Raw genomic sequence first — 15,930 nt, 5'->3', positions numbered from 1 at the left:
TTTTTTTAATTAATTAGTCTCCAACCAAAAGAAAGAAAAAAAAAAAAAAATAGTGCTTTTTCTTAATTGGGTTTCAGTAGAGGCAAAGAGGAAGGAACAAAGGGATTAACTTTTAGTAAAGAAGATGTTTGGTTCATAATTTATGTTGACTTTGAATTACGGAATCTTGAAAATTTCCATGAAATTACACGGTGTTTTAAATGTTGTTGATAGCTCTACTTGAGGACTTATAAACTTTCTCCATCTTGACTTGACTATTTCTCCACCTACTAGTCCCAATAATATATATCTATGGGTCCGTCTGTTTTAATATCTTAGATAAGATTTTGAGGATAATATTGGGTAGTTGAATAGGAGAGTATTATGAGGTAGAATTTAAAAATTTATAAAAAATCCTGTAGGTTTACTAATTTAACTAAAAACCCCAATATATAAATTTTTTATAAAATGACAAAAACATCTCCACCCACCCACAGTGCCAGATTTTGGCCACCACTACCAGAATCTGGCCGAAAAATGGTGTTACGATGCAGACCGGTCGGATCTGGCGGGTAGGGCATCGATATGGCCTTTTCCGGCCATATCTGGCCGAAAAAGGCCAGATCTACGACCAGATATTGCTGTCGACGGCCGAAAAAGTCCAAATATGGTCGTCAGCTATGGCCAAAGATATGGCCGTCATTGACCATCAAGCCAAATTTGGCATTTTCTGACCAGATCCATAGGAAAATGCCAGATCGGTGAATTAACGGTCAATTCCGATCGTTTGTAGGCCGTTGTGACAGATTCCGACTACCACTGACAGTGGTTGCCGAAATTTGGCAAGAATGGGTGGGTGAGGGTATTTTTGTTAATTTTTTAACTTTTTTTGGGGGTATTTAATGAAATTAATAAACTTAAGGGGTCTAAAAATAATTAAAAATATACTAATATTTCTCAAATAATAAAACAAACAATATTTTGGGAATAGGATTGAGAATATGGGTAGAAATAATGTGTCAAACGGAGCCTATATATATTTTATGACAGGGTGTTAAGACGCGCACCCGAACCCTAGAAGTTAGAACTACTGGTTGGATAAGAGCTCTAGTGATCAACCTTATTATGGGTTGCAAGAACTCGAATAGAAAAACCATGTAAACTTATATCCTCTTTTTTATCTTTTAACGTTAAATACCCAGTAGTGGTTATCCCAATAATATTTATGTTGTACATTCCAATTTCCATTCTAATTCCTAATCCATACTAGTTATTTTATATTAAACTATTGAATTTGGCTCTAGCATAATGTCAAACGTCAAAACTTTGAAAACAACCAAATACATGGAAATTTGGAATCTCCCCTTAACCTTAAGGCTTAAGCCTTGTATATCGAGGTGGAACAAGTCAATGTTAAGGGAGTTGTTGTTGGAATTTGATTCATTTGAAAGTATATGAAAACTTAATTTAAGATTTCCTTTCTAGAATCTATTAACCTATTGAAATATTTCTGTATTTTCTTATATTTATCCAATAATATATGATTTGGTACATAGAAATTTCGTTAAATACAATTATTAGTAAGTCGGCCTAAATAACAAATATTTGTAGCAAAGTTTTTGTGGTTGGCTTATGCCACACCTAATGCTAAACAAAGAGTAATAATCAGGTAAACAACTTCAACCACTTCTCCTCTCTTCCCTCCATTAAAATATTCAAGATTGACGGTTAAGATGTTGTTCGTGTAAATATGTGGGTCCATTTATCATTGCATTGATTCTTACGTAATTGATCTATATGAGCGAGGTCAAGGACTCAAGATGAACCATTGACTTGGTTTAATCTTCACCCAAACAAGAAACCAGATTAATAAATTGTTAATATTTTTTTTAACAGAGTTATCATTCTATTAATTCCTTCAATTTATTTAATTAAGTACTCATTATCCAATTAATTAAGTTTATAAAACTTTGAAAACTTAACCACTATAAGAGAATTTTTCAAAATCCACGTTTTTCTCAAACTGACCCGCGTTTTCTCTCCACCCGCCACCCACCACCGCCGGCAAGGCAACATCAACAACAACCCCCCTCAAACGCATCCTTTGACCTCAAACATCAGCACACAAAACAGACACGCCATCAAACTCCATCACTCACACAACACACAAGCAGCATGGGCAACTGTAACGCTTGTGTGAGGCCTGACCAAGACTCCAAACGCCACCAGGAGCAAGAGAAACAGCGGAGACGTAAGAAAAAAGAGAAAGAACGGAGGCCAAACCCGTACTCCTCCCACTTCAGCGACCAGATCCTCTCCCCCGCTCCGATCCGTGTCCTCAAAGACATAATTCCTCTCAGTCACCGGACTCGCATAACTGACAAGTACGTCTTGGGCCGGGAACTGGGCCGTGGCGAGTTCGGCATCACCTACCTCTGTACGGACCGCGAGACAAAAGAAGACCTTGCATGCAAGTCAATATCCAAGCGGAAACTACGGACAGCCGTGGATATTGAGGACGTCAGACGCGAAGTGATGATAATGTCAACGCTGCCAAATCATCCTAACGTGATTAAACTCAGAGCCACGTACGAGGACTCAGAGAATGTTCACTTGGTTATGGAGTTGTGCGAGGGTGGGGAGCTATTTGATAGGATTGTAGCGAGAGGGCATTATAGTGAAAGAGCGGCTGCTGCAGTGGCCAGGACGATAATGGAGGTGGTGAGAATGTGTCATGAAAATGGTGTGATGCATAGGGACTTGAAGCCTGAGAACTTTTTGTTTGCGAACAAGAAGGAGAATTCACTTCTCAAGGCTATTGATTTTGGGCTTTCCGTGACTTTTAAGCCTGGTATGTGGATTTGTTTAGTGGTTGGATATCTTTTTATTGGTTGGTTCTGATGGGTTTTGTATTGGTTTAATTCTGGTATGTGGGTGGGATTGGATTTTGTTTTATTTTTTGAGCAGTTGTTTGATTTTGGAGCCTGGTTTTTGTTGCTTGAAGTATGTAATTTGTTTGTTTTCTAAGTGTTTTTATTTTTTATTTTATTTTATTTTTATTTTATTTTATTTTTTCATTTGTGCTGTGCGATTGAATTTCGGGTTTTTGGGTTTTGAGTTATTAGTAAGTTTTTGCTTATCTGTTGAGTTTGAGCTTTAGATGTGGACGATTTTGTTTTGTTTTTGCGAGATTTTTTCATGCGTTTTTGCTGAATTAAGTGATTGAACTTTGACAATTGGGTCCTTCAACTGTTCATGGGATTTTAGTTAATTGCTGAACAGGGTTTTGCTTGATTGTGTGATTTAGTTACTGGGTTCCTGTTACAGGGGACAAGTTCTCAGAGATCGTGGGCAGTCCATACTATATGGCGCCTGAAGTGTTGAAGAGGAATTATGGGCCTGAAGTTGACGTATGGAGTGCTGGGGTGATTCTTTATATTTTGTTATGCGGGGTTCCCCCATTTTGGGCAGGTAATTTGTTGCTAAATTAAGTTACTTGGTGTTGAGTTTTTGGAGGTAATGTTGATGATCAATGGTTGGATTAAATTGTGAAGTTGTTCCTTGGATGTTCTTTTTTCGCAGAGACTGAACAGGGTGTTGCTCTAGCAATTTTGAGGGGGGTCATTGACTTCAAGAGGGAGCCATGGCCTCAGATTTCGGAAAATGCTAAGAGTCTTGTTCGGATGATGTTGGAACAGGATCCTAAGAAGCGGCCAACTGCTCAACAGGTGCTTGGTAAGCCAATCTAGCCATTTCTACTTTTTCTGATTTTGTGCCTGAGTTTTACATTTTTCCATTCTTTTTGGAATCCTAAGATGCTTCTAGGTTCAATTTATGCATGTCTTGTCTGCCTGTGAATGTCTTGACTGCTGTGAGTGGGAGAGATTCATGTTTCCCTTTTCATTTTTTTTCCAGAGAAATGCTAGATGTACAAAGACTCCTACAAAGAGTTTTTGTACAAAGTGATATGGCAGCTGTCACAGCACTAGTTTTACATCAATCTTCTCTTTCTTTTCACAAACTAGTGGTGTGGCAGCTACTACATCATTTTGTACAAAGACTCTTTGTAAAAGTCTTTGTATATCTAGCATTTCCCTTTTTTCCATGAAGAGTGTTTTGTCTAATGATATTTTTACTCGATGTGGAACCAAGCCTCAGCTGACAGAAATTAATTTTTAACTTTATTGGACTGTTTGCTTGGGGTTTCCATCATACTTTCGTTGACAAAGTATGGCTACATATAGCTTTAGCATTGAGCATAACCAGGACATCGAAGTGAAAGCATGTGCACAATCACTTGAAGACACACATTTCATTTTTGGATTCAAAAGCTTCCATTGTTAACAGGAGATAATTTGTTCAGGATGTGGTTTGCTGGAAGATTGAATTTCTATAGCACATGGATAGTTTTGTTGAATTAGTTGTATTGATTTGGCTTTTCTATTCTTTTTTGGTAGAACACCCCTGGTTACAAAATGCAAAGAAAGCATCAAATGTCCCATTAGGTGATATTGTCAGGACAAGGCTAAGGCAGTTCTCTGTTATGAATAGATTTAAGAAGAAAGCACTGCGGGTAAGCATCTTTGATTTGTTTATTTTCTAGTTTTTGCTCAAGTTCCAAGTTCTATTTTAATCTTGGGCAATTCATTAATTTCTGCTAGTGATTTTACTTTGTTCTATCAAATACTGTAGGTAATTGCAGAACACTTATCTGTTGAAGAGGTAGAAGTAATTAGAGATATGTTTAAATTGATGGACACGGATAATGATGGAAAAGTAACATATGAGGAACTGAAGACAGGGCTTCGGAAAGTTGGTTCACAGTTGGCTGAACCAGAGATGAGGATGTTGATGGAAGTGGTAAATTCCTGTGGTTACTTAAATTCTGAATTGAGATTGCAAGATTCTTCATACTTTTAATGTCATCAATCTATTGCTGGACTGCTATATTTACATGTGTGGATTTATATCTTTCCTAATATAGTTTTTGCTACTCTTGAATTCATTACCCTGCTACATGCTTCCATAGTAGTGCACAGTTGAATGTGCTCTTCAATGTGTATGCTAAAATGAGTTTGGCTCCTCTTTTTGTTCACAATAAAGTGACCAGGGTTTACAAGTTGATCATATTAGGTGTCATATACACGTTTGGTTTCCAATAAGTGTGTGCATCCTCGCCACCTTGGATCACTAAATGAATATTGCATTTTATACATGTCAAAAGAGATATCTTTTTGTTGATTAGAACTTGGAGATTTTACATTTATTTTGTCAGTTGTATTATTTAATTATTAAAGTGTTCTAGTCCCTTCTGGGCTAAAGTTTACTACTAACAAATGGACCAAATTTACAACTTTTCACAATTCTGTTAACTTTTTTTTTTTTACTGATTATATCCGAATGTTCTAGTAAAAGCAAAGGTTTATAGTTATTGTGAAATTGAGTGCTTAATTTTTGTGCTAATATTATTTTCACTGTTAGTGACATTATTTTTGTTTTCTTTATTTAGGCTGATGTTGATGGGAATGGAGTTCTTGACTATGGAGAGTTTGTAGCAGTAACAATTCACCTGCAGAAGATGGAAAACGATGAGCATTTTCGCAGAGCATTCATGTTTTTTGACAAAGATGGGAGCGGGTATATTGAGTTAGATGAGCTGCGGGAGGCGTTAGCTGATGAGTCAGGGGAAACAGATACTGATGTATTGAATGACATTATGCGTGAAGTTGATACTGACAAGGTTTGATTTCTGTCCATTCATGCGCAATGTAATTATACTACAAATTTATTTTTTGTGATTCTTAACCTTTTGGTGTGTTATTTTTCACCAGGATGGGTGTATCAGTTATGATGAGTTTGTTGCGATGATGAAAACTGGAACTGATTGGAGAAAGGCATCTCGCCAGTATTCAAGGGAGAGATTCAAGAGTTTGAGCCTTAACCTGATGAAAGACGGTTCACTTCAGCTTCACGATGCAATGACCGGTCAAGCTATTGCTGTCTGACTTAGGGTGTTGTTGATTTAGTTTTGTTTGTGCCCTGGGGTATTTCTTTCCAGTTATATTTATACATACTATTCTTGGAGAGTATGGGCTGTGCGTGGCCCCTGGATTTTCACAAAATGTGAATTTTAAGTTGAAGAACCTTCCTGGAGGGGAGACCAAAGATTCTTTGGTACTAATTGGAGTTTGGTTGGGTTTAAGCATGCCGGAGAAGACTGCACATTGGTTAAGGTTGCTGCCACTGCCGGAGATCTTGACGGAATAAGTACTCTGAAATTCATGTGCCCGTATTTGATTTTGTATATATATGTAATGTCAAATGTCAATGGTGTTTGGTTTAACTTGGTTTTCTACCTCTGTATTTTGTTGATAAACCAGTTAAGAGTTGTTTATTGGCCTTGGCCATGTGAATTTCAAGGAATTTTCAATTTTCCTTTTACTCTTGCAGAATTTTGTCTATTGACTCTGTTATGCAATTACCACTTAATGTTCGTCCATTGTTCTACCTTTAATCATTCCAAAAGAAGCTCCACCTTTTATCTTGGATTAGTCAGAAAGTTTGTTTAACGGTCAGCAACTAAAAGGTTTCTCCTCCTTTCTTCAACTTTCTTATTGAGAAAACATTTCCTGTTGATTTTTTCCACAATAAATCAATCTCAGTTTTATCTTTCTCTCCAGACCATCAAACCTCTCAAGTCTCAGCACTATCAGATTTTCAAAGTTTCTCTTATTTTCCTTCATTTTCTAAGCAACCAAACAAGCCATACTAATATACTATACCAAAATAAACAAGCATCTGAAGCTCCTGAGAAGGGAAGAAGACCTCTTGAGAAGGTTGAATCACATTTACATTTCACCATGCATCCTTGGCTTGGCTGCCCTGCTACCAACCAAATTCAACGAGTCATGGTTCCAAATAGGTGAAGACACTTTTATGAATTTCCATCAGTTATAATGGGAACGAAGAATCGAAGAGTGTTATGAGGGAAATCCGAAGAGGACAATTCCCTATTAGGAGAGAAGATATTTAGATTTGTTCAATTTGAAAGGAAGATATTCAGATTGACTTAGATTCTAACTAAGGTAGCCGAAGATCGTGCAACTTCTTAATCCTACATATTTGAATCTTACCTCAACTTTATCATGTAAATGGGTGTTAATAAACCCATCAGAACTTGTTTCGGGCAATTGTTCTAGGAAAATATTTAGATTTGCTCAATTAGGAGATAGATATTTGATATTTAGATTTGCTCAATTTGTAAGGAAGATATTCAGATTGACTTAGATTCCAACTAAGGTAGCCGAAGATCATGCAACTTCCTAATCTTACGTATTTGAATATTACCTCAATCCTATATGTAAATAGGTGCTATATAAACCCAGAACTTGTTTTCCGGGGTTGGGCAATTGTTCTATAAAAAGATTCATCATTTATAATTCTCATTCAATAAGAGAAACAGTGGACGTAGGCCCAAGATTCAAACTTGCCGAACCACTTTAAAAATTGTCATTAATTGCATTTTTGCTCTTGAATCATTCTTTTACTACTTTCCATTCATAATATTTTCGATTCCACCAAAGTCAAAGAGATTTAGTTAGAATTGAAGTAATATCAAGTTCTTAGCTCCTAATATTCTAAACAAGAAAAAAAGATGAATCATTAATCAATGGTACACAATTTACTTTTATGATTAAGGGGGTTATTTTTTATTTTTTTATTTTTCTCTTGAACACTTAATATGATTAAATAAAGTATATATATATAAGCATAAATTGAATCATAAAAATTGAAAGATAAAAATCATTAAAATAACTTCGAATAAATTCAAAAATGCATTGAATAAAATTGAAACACTTACTACTTGCTAATCCAAATGTTTTCAAGAAGTAGCTAATGAGTGCGTGTTTTTACATAAGAGAATTTTCGGTACAAAAAATCATGCCTTGAATAAAATAAATTACAATATTTATAAACATTTAAGATACTATAATATCGCATGAATACTATTTGGTCACAAGTGTACTTTCTGTAGCTTCACATGAGCATTGTTTGATAACAAGTGGACTTCCTATAACATCTTCCTGTAAACATCACATGAGCACTATTTAGTCTCAAGTGGACTTCCTATAGCTTCACATAAGCACTATTTGGTCATAAGTGATCTTCTTGTAACTTCACATGAGTATTGTTTGGTGTCAATTTCCATAAGAATTTTGATAATTTTCTTTGGCAGTTCTTTTTTTTTGAGAGAGATGACGATTTTGAATTGTTAGGAGTAGATTGTATGATTCTGTAACAATCATCTTCATTGCTTTGGGCGAGATTGACAGAGGCACTAGAGCCTTGGTTGGGTTCTTCTTCATCTTCTTCTTGGGGTTCTTCTTGGAGTTGAGAAAAGATTGTCTTGAGATTGTCTTTGAGTTCTTGCTTTGTTTTAGCACCTAATAAGGATATTTTTTCTGTAAAAATTTGGCAATTTCAAGGGTAATTGCTTAAACGGCTAAGGTACATTTGACAAGTGAAGTTGATTTTTTTATTTGGACACATGGGATGCATCATATTTGTCCCACCATTTGACCTTGAATTTTCGGATCAAATTAGAGAGATTGCTAACATTTTGGACAATTTCATATTCCCAAGCTGCAATCCATGATAAATGGAATTTTGTTGAGAAATGAAGTGTTGGAAGAAAATTTGAATCGGTTTTGGAAACTTTGAATTTTGATTTGAACTCATTGAATCATTCTTGGACATTTAAGGGTAAATTTGTGAAGTTAAGCCAAAACGGTCCCACCATTGGGTAATCCAATTAGAAAATTTGAGCAAGGTCTTTATTTTGAAGTAAATCATCTAGGATTGTCCGTTATGAATATTTTGAAAAAAGAGTGATCTATACTAGGCCTTTTCATAGTCCTAGCAATTATATCCAAGTGGATCAAAATTTTGGGAAAATTTTTTAAATTGGTTTGGATTAGATCCCCAATCAAAAACCAAGGAGCTTCATGATGTGAAGTGTTGAATGAGTTATAAATCTTGCATTGTTTTCATCATCTTAGTGTTTAAACTCACAAGAGTCTAATTAACAAGAGTTTCATAAAATTTGTGAGTTTTTCTTAAATCCTCATGGATAAAATGAAAACCTTTTGGAAATACTTGTTGAATCAATTGTTTTAGGTTTTCAAAATCTTCAAAAACCAAACGATCTGAAATGATTCCTTTTAAAATATATTTTTATCCAAGTTTGGATCCGATCTTCATTGGTTGGGCTCTAAAAAGAGCTTGTTGAGGCTATCTCTTTTACTTTTGATTGTTGGGCTTTTTCTTGGGCTACTTCTTCACATACCATGTTTTGGTGTTTTTGGGCATTAAAGGCCTTCGATTGTTTTTGGATGGTTGAAGAGTTGGGTTTTTTGGGTGGCATGGTTAGCTCCCTGGAGAAATTCCTTGGTGAAGAAGTTGGAATTAGTTTCTCCTTTATGTATTCAATGTCAAAATCAAACACACATAGAATTGCTTGCCAACATGCAAAAATTTATTTTGATGCAATATTTTGAACATATTTTTGCAAAACATGTTTAGTAGCTTGACAATCAATAAGAAGCAAATTTTTTTGATTGAGTAAATCACTTTGAAATTAGGAAATGCATAAGACAATGGATAAAATTTCTTTTTTTTATGGTGGAATATTTTTGTTAAGTTTTATTTTAGAATTTGTAAGTATATTGGATAATTTGTTCTTTATTATCTTTTACTTGTTTGAGAATGCCTCTATATCCTAAGTCTGAGGCATTTGTTTTAACTATTTTGAAGGCTAGTGGATTTGCTATATGTAATCATGGCAGGTGGGTAATTTGGGGCTTTGATCTGCCGGATTATATTTGTGTGATTACTTGTCCATGGTTTTGGATTTTTCTTTAATCTTTCATATAAGGGTTTGCAAATTTGACTAAGTTTTGGATACATAGTTAAGACTTCTTAAGAAACTTTGTAATTGAGTTTTATCAGTGATGACATTAGGAAGTTTTTGACCAAATTCAATACATCTTTGAATAGGTATGATTGTGGCATTATAGATTATTTGACCTAAAAATCGAATCTTTATTTGGAAAAGATTTATTTTAGTTTCTAACACAATCAAACCATTTGTTTTGACAATGTGAATAAATATTTTTAAATATTTAAAATGTTGATTTATACTAGATGAAAATACAAGAACATCTTCTATATAGACAATAAGAAATTGAAAATATGGATTGAATATATCATTCATTATTCTTTGGAATTTTGATGGAGCATTTTTTAACCCAAAGGACATTACATTTCATTCATATTGACTAAATGGTACAATAAATGCAATTTTATATCTATCTTCTAGTTTAATTTGAATTTTCCAAAATCCTGACTTCATGTCAAATTTGGAAAAGATTCTTGAATTACAAAGTTTTTTAGTAAATCTTTTTTGTTTGGGATTGGGTATCTTATCCATCTTAAAGCTATATCAAGTGGGTGGTGGTGGTGCAGGGAGGAGAAGGAGGTGTTGTTGTTGGTGGTTCTAGCCACAATGGAGGCTTTGATGTTGGAGGAGGTGTGGGCTTGGTGTTGGTGGTGGTGTTGAAGGAGGAGGTGATGGTGGTGGGGGTGGAAGTGGAAGTGGAGTTGGGGGTGGATTATGTGGAGGATCTAGACATAAGAGTGGCTTAATTTGGTGCTGGTGGCGGTGTAAGAGGTAGAGCTGATGGAGGCATAGGTAGCGAAGAAGTAGTTGGAGGCGAGGGTGGAGGAGGAATAGGTGGGGGTTCAAGTTATGGTGGTAGGTTTGGAGTTGGTGGAGATGTAGGAGGAGGTGCAGGTATAGGTGGTGGTGTTGGAGGAGGAGTAGCATGTGGTATTGGTAAAGGGCATGAAGCTGGTGGTGGAGGTGGAATTGGGATAGACATTAGAGTGATTTACCATTCTGTCCTTTTTCAATTAAAGTTAACCGATGGATGTTAAGTTCTTAATTATGCGTGTAAAAGTGTCGTTTTAAAACTTTCTGGGTGGGACATGTTGTTTGGCCAAACCCTGGGTGGGATATTGTCGGCTTATCGCTCTCCCTTATTTTTAAGTTAAATCAACTGTAAAATTTTCATTAGAATTGTCTGTTTTTTTTTTTAATGACCGTTTTTCATTTTACATTTAGTAAAATTTTTAAAATATGTTTGTTGTTATTCTTAGATGGTTGTTACAATATTTTATTTTAGTTTTTCATTATCATAATCCGGTAATTCTAATAATGTGGTTGTTTTCAATAATTCTTGTGATAATTTTTTCTACAATAATTTCACAGGCCCACAAAGCCCATTAAATCGATGGTTGATGTTATGGGCTAGGCCCAATATCCCAGTAGTTAGTTTCCTCCACGTTCGTGATTATGGGGACGCACAATATTTCGCCCTTTAAACACGTCGTGAACAATTCATAAAATCGTAATCAAATAATAATCCAGCTTTACTAGGATTTTGTGATAACCGTCAGATCCTCACCCTCGTTTCCTTTTCCGTTACCCATCCAACGGTTATAATTCCCGCCTCTTCCAATTTTCCGGCCACCACATAAACCAAAACCAACAACAAAGAAGAAATTCAAGAACAGTGAGAAAGAGAGTATTTTTCTTGAGGAAATGGGCATGGATTATTACAACATATTAAAATTGAATCGCAACGCCACCGATGACGACCTCAAAAAGGCGTACAAGAGATTGGCCATGATATGGCACCCGGACAAGAACCCAACTTCTAAAAGACCAGAAGCGGAAGCGAAATTCAAGCAAATCTCCGAAGCCTATGATGTTTTAAGCGACCCACAGAAACGACAGATCTACGATTTGTACGGAGAGGAGGCCTTGAAATCAGGACAGGTCCCACCAACTTCGAGTTCTGCCTCCACGTCGGCTCGTGGACAGGGCCAACATTATTATCAACGCCAGCATCCCAATCCGACGTTCCGGTTTAATCCCAGAGATGCGGAGGATATTTATGAGGAGGTTTTTGGATCTGAGAGTAGTAATAATGGAGGGCAAAGAGGGTATAGAGGACATAGAGATGGATATTTTAGGAATGGGAATACTAGTACTGCTAATGGAGCCGACTTCAAGAAAGCTTTGCCTGTTGAGACTGTTTTACCCTGTAGCTTGGAGGACATTTATAAAGGTGCTAAAAAGAAGATGAGAATTTCCCGGAATGTCTATGATGCTTCTGGGTATGTTCTCTTTTCTTCCTATTAATTGCTTCTTCTTTTTTTTTTTTGTTAATGTAAACATGTTTAATGTGTTACTTATAAGAATTTTATGTGTACTTGAAAAATGCTTAGAAGGTTGTCAATTGGAAATCTTGCAAGACCATGCTACTGAAGTTTAGGAGTTTAACAGCTTATATGTTAGGTTAAAGATTCTCTTGATTGTTTTTGGTAAAAATAGTTTTGCTGACTTGACTATGATTGTTGCGCCTCACTGACCATTGATCTTTATGCTACCATAGATATTATGAAGTGTCAAGATTTTATTACTCTAGGATCTATGAATTGTTTATTTATGGATAGCTTCAAACCATTCTCATTCAGTTGGTATAATTTTTTTGTTGTTTGATTTAATTCTGTTAGCATCCGTGCAATGTACTTAGTTTTTGCTTGACTGAGATTTCTGTTGTGTTATCATTATATTTCTTGGATTCACCTTGTTTAGTGGTCTATTGCTACAAAACAATCATGATTGTATCTTATTCATTTTTTGCAAGTTATAGTCAATCTTTAATTTTGCTGATAAAAAAAACTGTTAGCATATCGGGCATTAATATAAAAAATTGTCTCACTCATTTTTTTAGCACGGATGGAGATCAAATTAAATTGTTTACGTGAATTAAGGGTTTCAATAGTGCAGTGCCAGGTTTCCTTGCAAAGATGTTCTCATTTGCTTGTCCTACTACTACATTTATATATATGTCTCATTGTTCATCTAAAACAAAACACTGGTCTTGGTTTTCTTTTCTACTTATAAAAAGAAACTTTTATTATAGCCAAACAAACCAACAGACTTAAAGAGCAAAACGAGGAGCAGCAAAATATTTGATATGTTGAATAATTTCATGAAAGTGCTAATATTTCATAATAGTGGATAAATATGTGAGGGAAATATCTTCTTGAGATATACCGAAGATGTAAAATGGAATCCACTTCCTTGGATAAAATTTAAATGGATCTTTGTTGATGGTAATAGATTATCTCTTGGCCTTAGGATATGATAGTAATCGAGTAAAGTTGAAGGAGAATGCAAGTGAGAGAGAAAATATTAATAAAAGAGGCTAGAATAATAAATATCTGCTATTCTGTTAATGTTTCTCTAATGAGTTTCAGTCCAAGCCCAAAAGGAGCTGCCTCGTTCCTAAACGATTTGTATTTGTGAGCTGTATAGGATACAGAAAATTAGGAAGAAGTTAAGCAACCACTCGAAAGTTTCAAAATAAGCCAAGAAGTAGCTTACTTTCTTTCATGAACCTTGCAATGAAGGCCACTTCTGTCTTGCTGCAAGTTTTCTTTTTCATTTGTTCTCTGACAAGTAACACTAGACTTGTGTACTGTTTGTGTTAGTAGTCAATGAATATTTTGAGAACATTTTTCCAGGTGTATTGCAGTCTGAAATCTAGATGCTGCTGATGTTAACGTCAGGAAAGTTTACCAGATTGAATTTAATCTTACTATTGATTTATTCTTTGGCATTTAAACTAAAGAATTATATATAAGCTAGAAGATGTTTGCCATATGGACCAGGATGGGATTTTTCCACCTGTATTTGGAAGAGGCAACATTGATTAAACACTGAAAGTTACTTGTTCCTGTAGGAGGTGACTAGGAAGCGCAGAATTTGTCATGTTGAAGTGTTTTCCAATTTTTAGGATTTTGGTTTTTCTTGTTTTCCTTCTTGGTAGAATGCATGTAGGATTTTCTTCCACAAGCAAACTTGCTATTGTTTAGTGTAAATAAAATGAGTTTTTTATAACTGTTTGTGTTCTTTTTATTATGATTTCAGCTATGATTATAGTTGTTGATTAAACATCTTTCTTTTCTCGGTGGAAAAGTAGCAAAATGCTTGATTGTTGTGAGTTTGATTTTTAGGTGAAAATCAATGGGATTAAAAACTTCCTTCCATTTCTGCTTCTCTTGAAGCTCAAGTTTTCATCGTACATTTGTTTATGCAATTTCTTACATTTTATTAGGCCAGGAGTGTCTGTTTTCCTGGTTTATGCTGTTAAATATTAAAGATACTCTTATAGGTGATTTTAAAGATTTTCAAATTCATGTTTAAAACTTCAGAGTAGTTTTTTACCAAAGGTACTCTCGCTTTCTTAGTTCAAAATATGCAGAGTAATGGATGGCTTTTGATATTAACGTTATGATAATTTTTTTCTCATGCAATCCACTTATTTTGTTTATGTTGCATTAATTCTATGTTTATTTATGGTTTTCTTCTGTTCATTGACCTTGAGCTTGATATTTGAGCACCTTTTTTGGCAGTAAGCTAAGGACTATTGAGGAGATATTGACCATTGAGATCAGACCTGGTTGGAAGAAGGGAACAAAGATAACATTCGAGGAGAAGGGTAACCAGGAACCTGGTCTTATTCCAGCAGATCTTATTTTTGTGTTAGATGAGAAGCCACATGATCTTTACAAAAGGGATGGTAATGACTTGGTAGTAAACCAGGAGATAACACTGCTGGAGGCCCTCACAGGTAAGACCCTTGACCTGACTACCCTGGATGGAAGGAATATTATGATCCCTCTGACAGATATTATCAAACCGGGTGCTGAAGTAGTTGTCCCAAATGAAGGAATGCCAATTTCTAAAGAACCTGGGAAAAAGGGTAATTTGAGAATCAAGATCAGTGTCAAGTATCCTTCAATGCTCACATCAGTACAGAAATCTGAGCTCAGAAGGGTTCTTGGAGGAGTTTCATAGTTATAGTCATTTCAAAATGGACCACTAAATTAGCATGGGAGATATCTTGATCTTAGATGTAAATAATATGTATGCTGTCATAGAATGTGAATGCTAGGCAGGTTTTGGTGGTGGTATGGTATAGCTAAGAGCTGAGTTTCAGTCTAACTGGAAGGAATAGGTAGGTAAATTCTACCTAAGCTTCTGTCATTTTTTTCCTTACAATAATTTACCTGTGATTTGGATGCTGGTATACTATACATTTAGGAAAGATTGTTCTTTGGATTTTGAACTGATAGTGGAGTGACCTGGTGAATTTTTTACCATGAGAAACATCATATTTCATTTTTTGGTTTTTTTTTTTTTTTTTTTCCTGAAAGATTCTACGCAAGTGTTAGTTCTCTTAATTTGTGTTAAAACATTTAAATTGAGTTGCCAAGTTTTTTTTTTTTTGTAAGAAATCATGTTCCTGTCCTAAATTGTTTCATTCAGAAGATCATCTTCACTATTCGTGCCCTGAATAAAAGGCAACAACTTTCAGTGGTTGTCTAATGCTCAGATGCAAAAAAATAGGTTAGTACAAACTCTTCTCTGTGGTAGTGGCTAGAAAATTATGGGATTTCTGGATTCTGTCTTCAGTTCTTGGAGGCCCAAATCATTTGGGAAAGTGATACTAGGTGTAAATTACTGTATCATATTGCCATGAGAATTACCCAAAAAGAAAAGAAATCATTGGAGAGTTTGTCAATTACCCAAGTTTGGTTAGTAATAATAGTAACATTTTAGGTGGGAGTATCGGTTAAGGGAAGGAGGGTTTTTGGAGGATGGTAGCTAATCTATCAGTCATATTGAAGACATTATCATTATTTTTTTTACTGCATAAATCATGGTGAATGAGCTGTTTGTTTTGTATGATGAAAGTTAGGTGGCTCTTCCTTTTCGCATTTCTTCGAATCCTCATCGTTTGGTCCAGCCGAAAG

At 35.3% G+C, this 15,930-nt stretch overlaps 2 protein-coding genes across 2 annotated transcripts; both read left to right on the top strand.

Annotated features, from left to right (window-relative positions):
- Positions 1-2,154: 2,154 nt before the first annotated feature.
- On the top strand, positions 2,155-6,431 carry LOC116137459 (calcium-dependent protein kinase 10-like). Its single transcript, XM_031423150.1, has 7 exons — positions 2,155-2,830; positions 3,307-3,450; positions 3,562-3,714; positions 4,437-4,552; positions 4,672-4,839; positions 5,489-5,719; positions 5,811-6,431. Exons 1-7 carry the CDS (start codon positions 2,155-2,157, stop codon positions 5,982-5,984), a joined length of 1,662 nt encoding a protein of 553 aa, XP_031279010.1. The 3' UTR covers positions 5,985-6,431.
- Positions 6,432-11,406: 4,975 nt separating this feature from the next.
- On the top strand, positions 11,407-15,617 carry LOC116137461 (dnaJ homolog subfamily B member 1-like). The gene is made up of 2 exons (XM_031423152.1): positions 11,407-12,219; positions 14,527-15,617. The coding sequence occupies exons 1-2, from the start codon at positions 11,642-11,644 to the stop codon at positions 14,969-14,971; spliced, it is 1,023 nt and encodes a 340-aa protein (XP_031279012.1). The 5' UTR covers positions 11,407-11,641; the 3' UTR covers positions 14,972-15,617.
- Positions 15,618-15,930: the final 313 nt, after the last annotated feature.

The sequence above is a fragment of the Pistacia vera genome, unplaced genomic scaffold (genome assembly GCF_008641045.1).
Source record: "Pistacia vera cultivar Batoury unplaced genomic scaffold, PisVer_v2 Contig326, whole genome shotgun sequence".
Lineage (NCBI taxonomy): Eukaryota > Viridiplantae > Streptophyta > Magnoliopsida > Sapindales > Anacardiaceae > Pistacia > Pistacia vera.
This window is presented reverse-complemented; position numbering and strand designations above follow the sequence as displayed.

What these genes read in the sequence shown, in the direction of transcription:
- LOC116137459 (XM_031423150.1), top strand. Translation starts at nt 2,155, where the DNA reads ATGGGCAACTGTAACGCTTGTGTGAGGCCTGACCAAGACTCCAAACGC. An exon ending in TTCCGTGACTTTTAAGCCTG is followed by an intron (nt 2,831 to 3,306) that starts GTATGTGGATTT and finishes TTCCTGTTACAG; the next exon opens with GGGACAAGTTCTCAGAGATC. An exon ending in AACTGCTCAACAGGTGCTTG is followed by an intron (nt 3,715 to 4,436) that starts GTAAGCCAATCT and finishes CTTTTTTGGTAG; the next exon opens with AACACCCCTGGTTACAAAAT.
- LOC116137461 (XM_031423152.1), top strand. Translation starts at nt 11,642, where the DNA reads ATGGGCATGGATTATTACAACATATTAAAATTGAATCGCAACGCCACC. An exon ending in AATGTCTATGATGCTTCTGG is followed by an intron (nt 12,220 to 14,526) that starts GTATGTTCTCTT and finishes CTTTTTTGGCAG; the next exon opens with TAAGCTAAGGACTATTGAGG.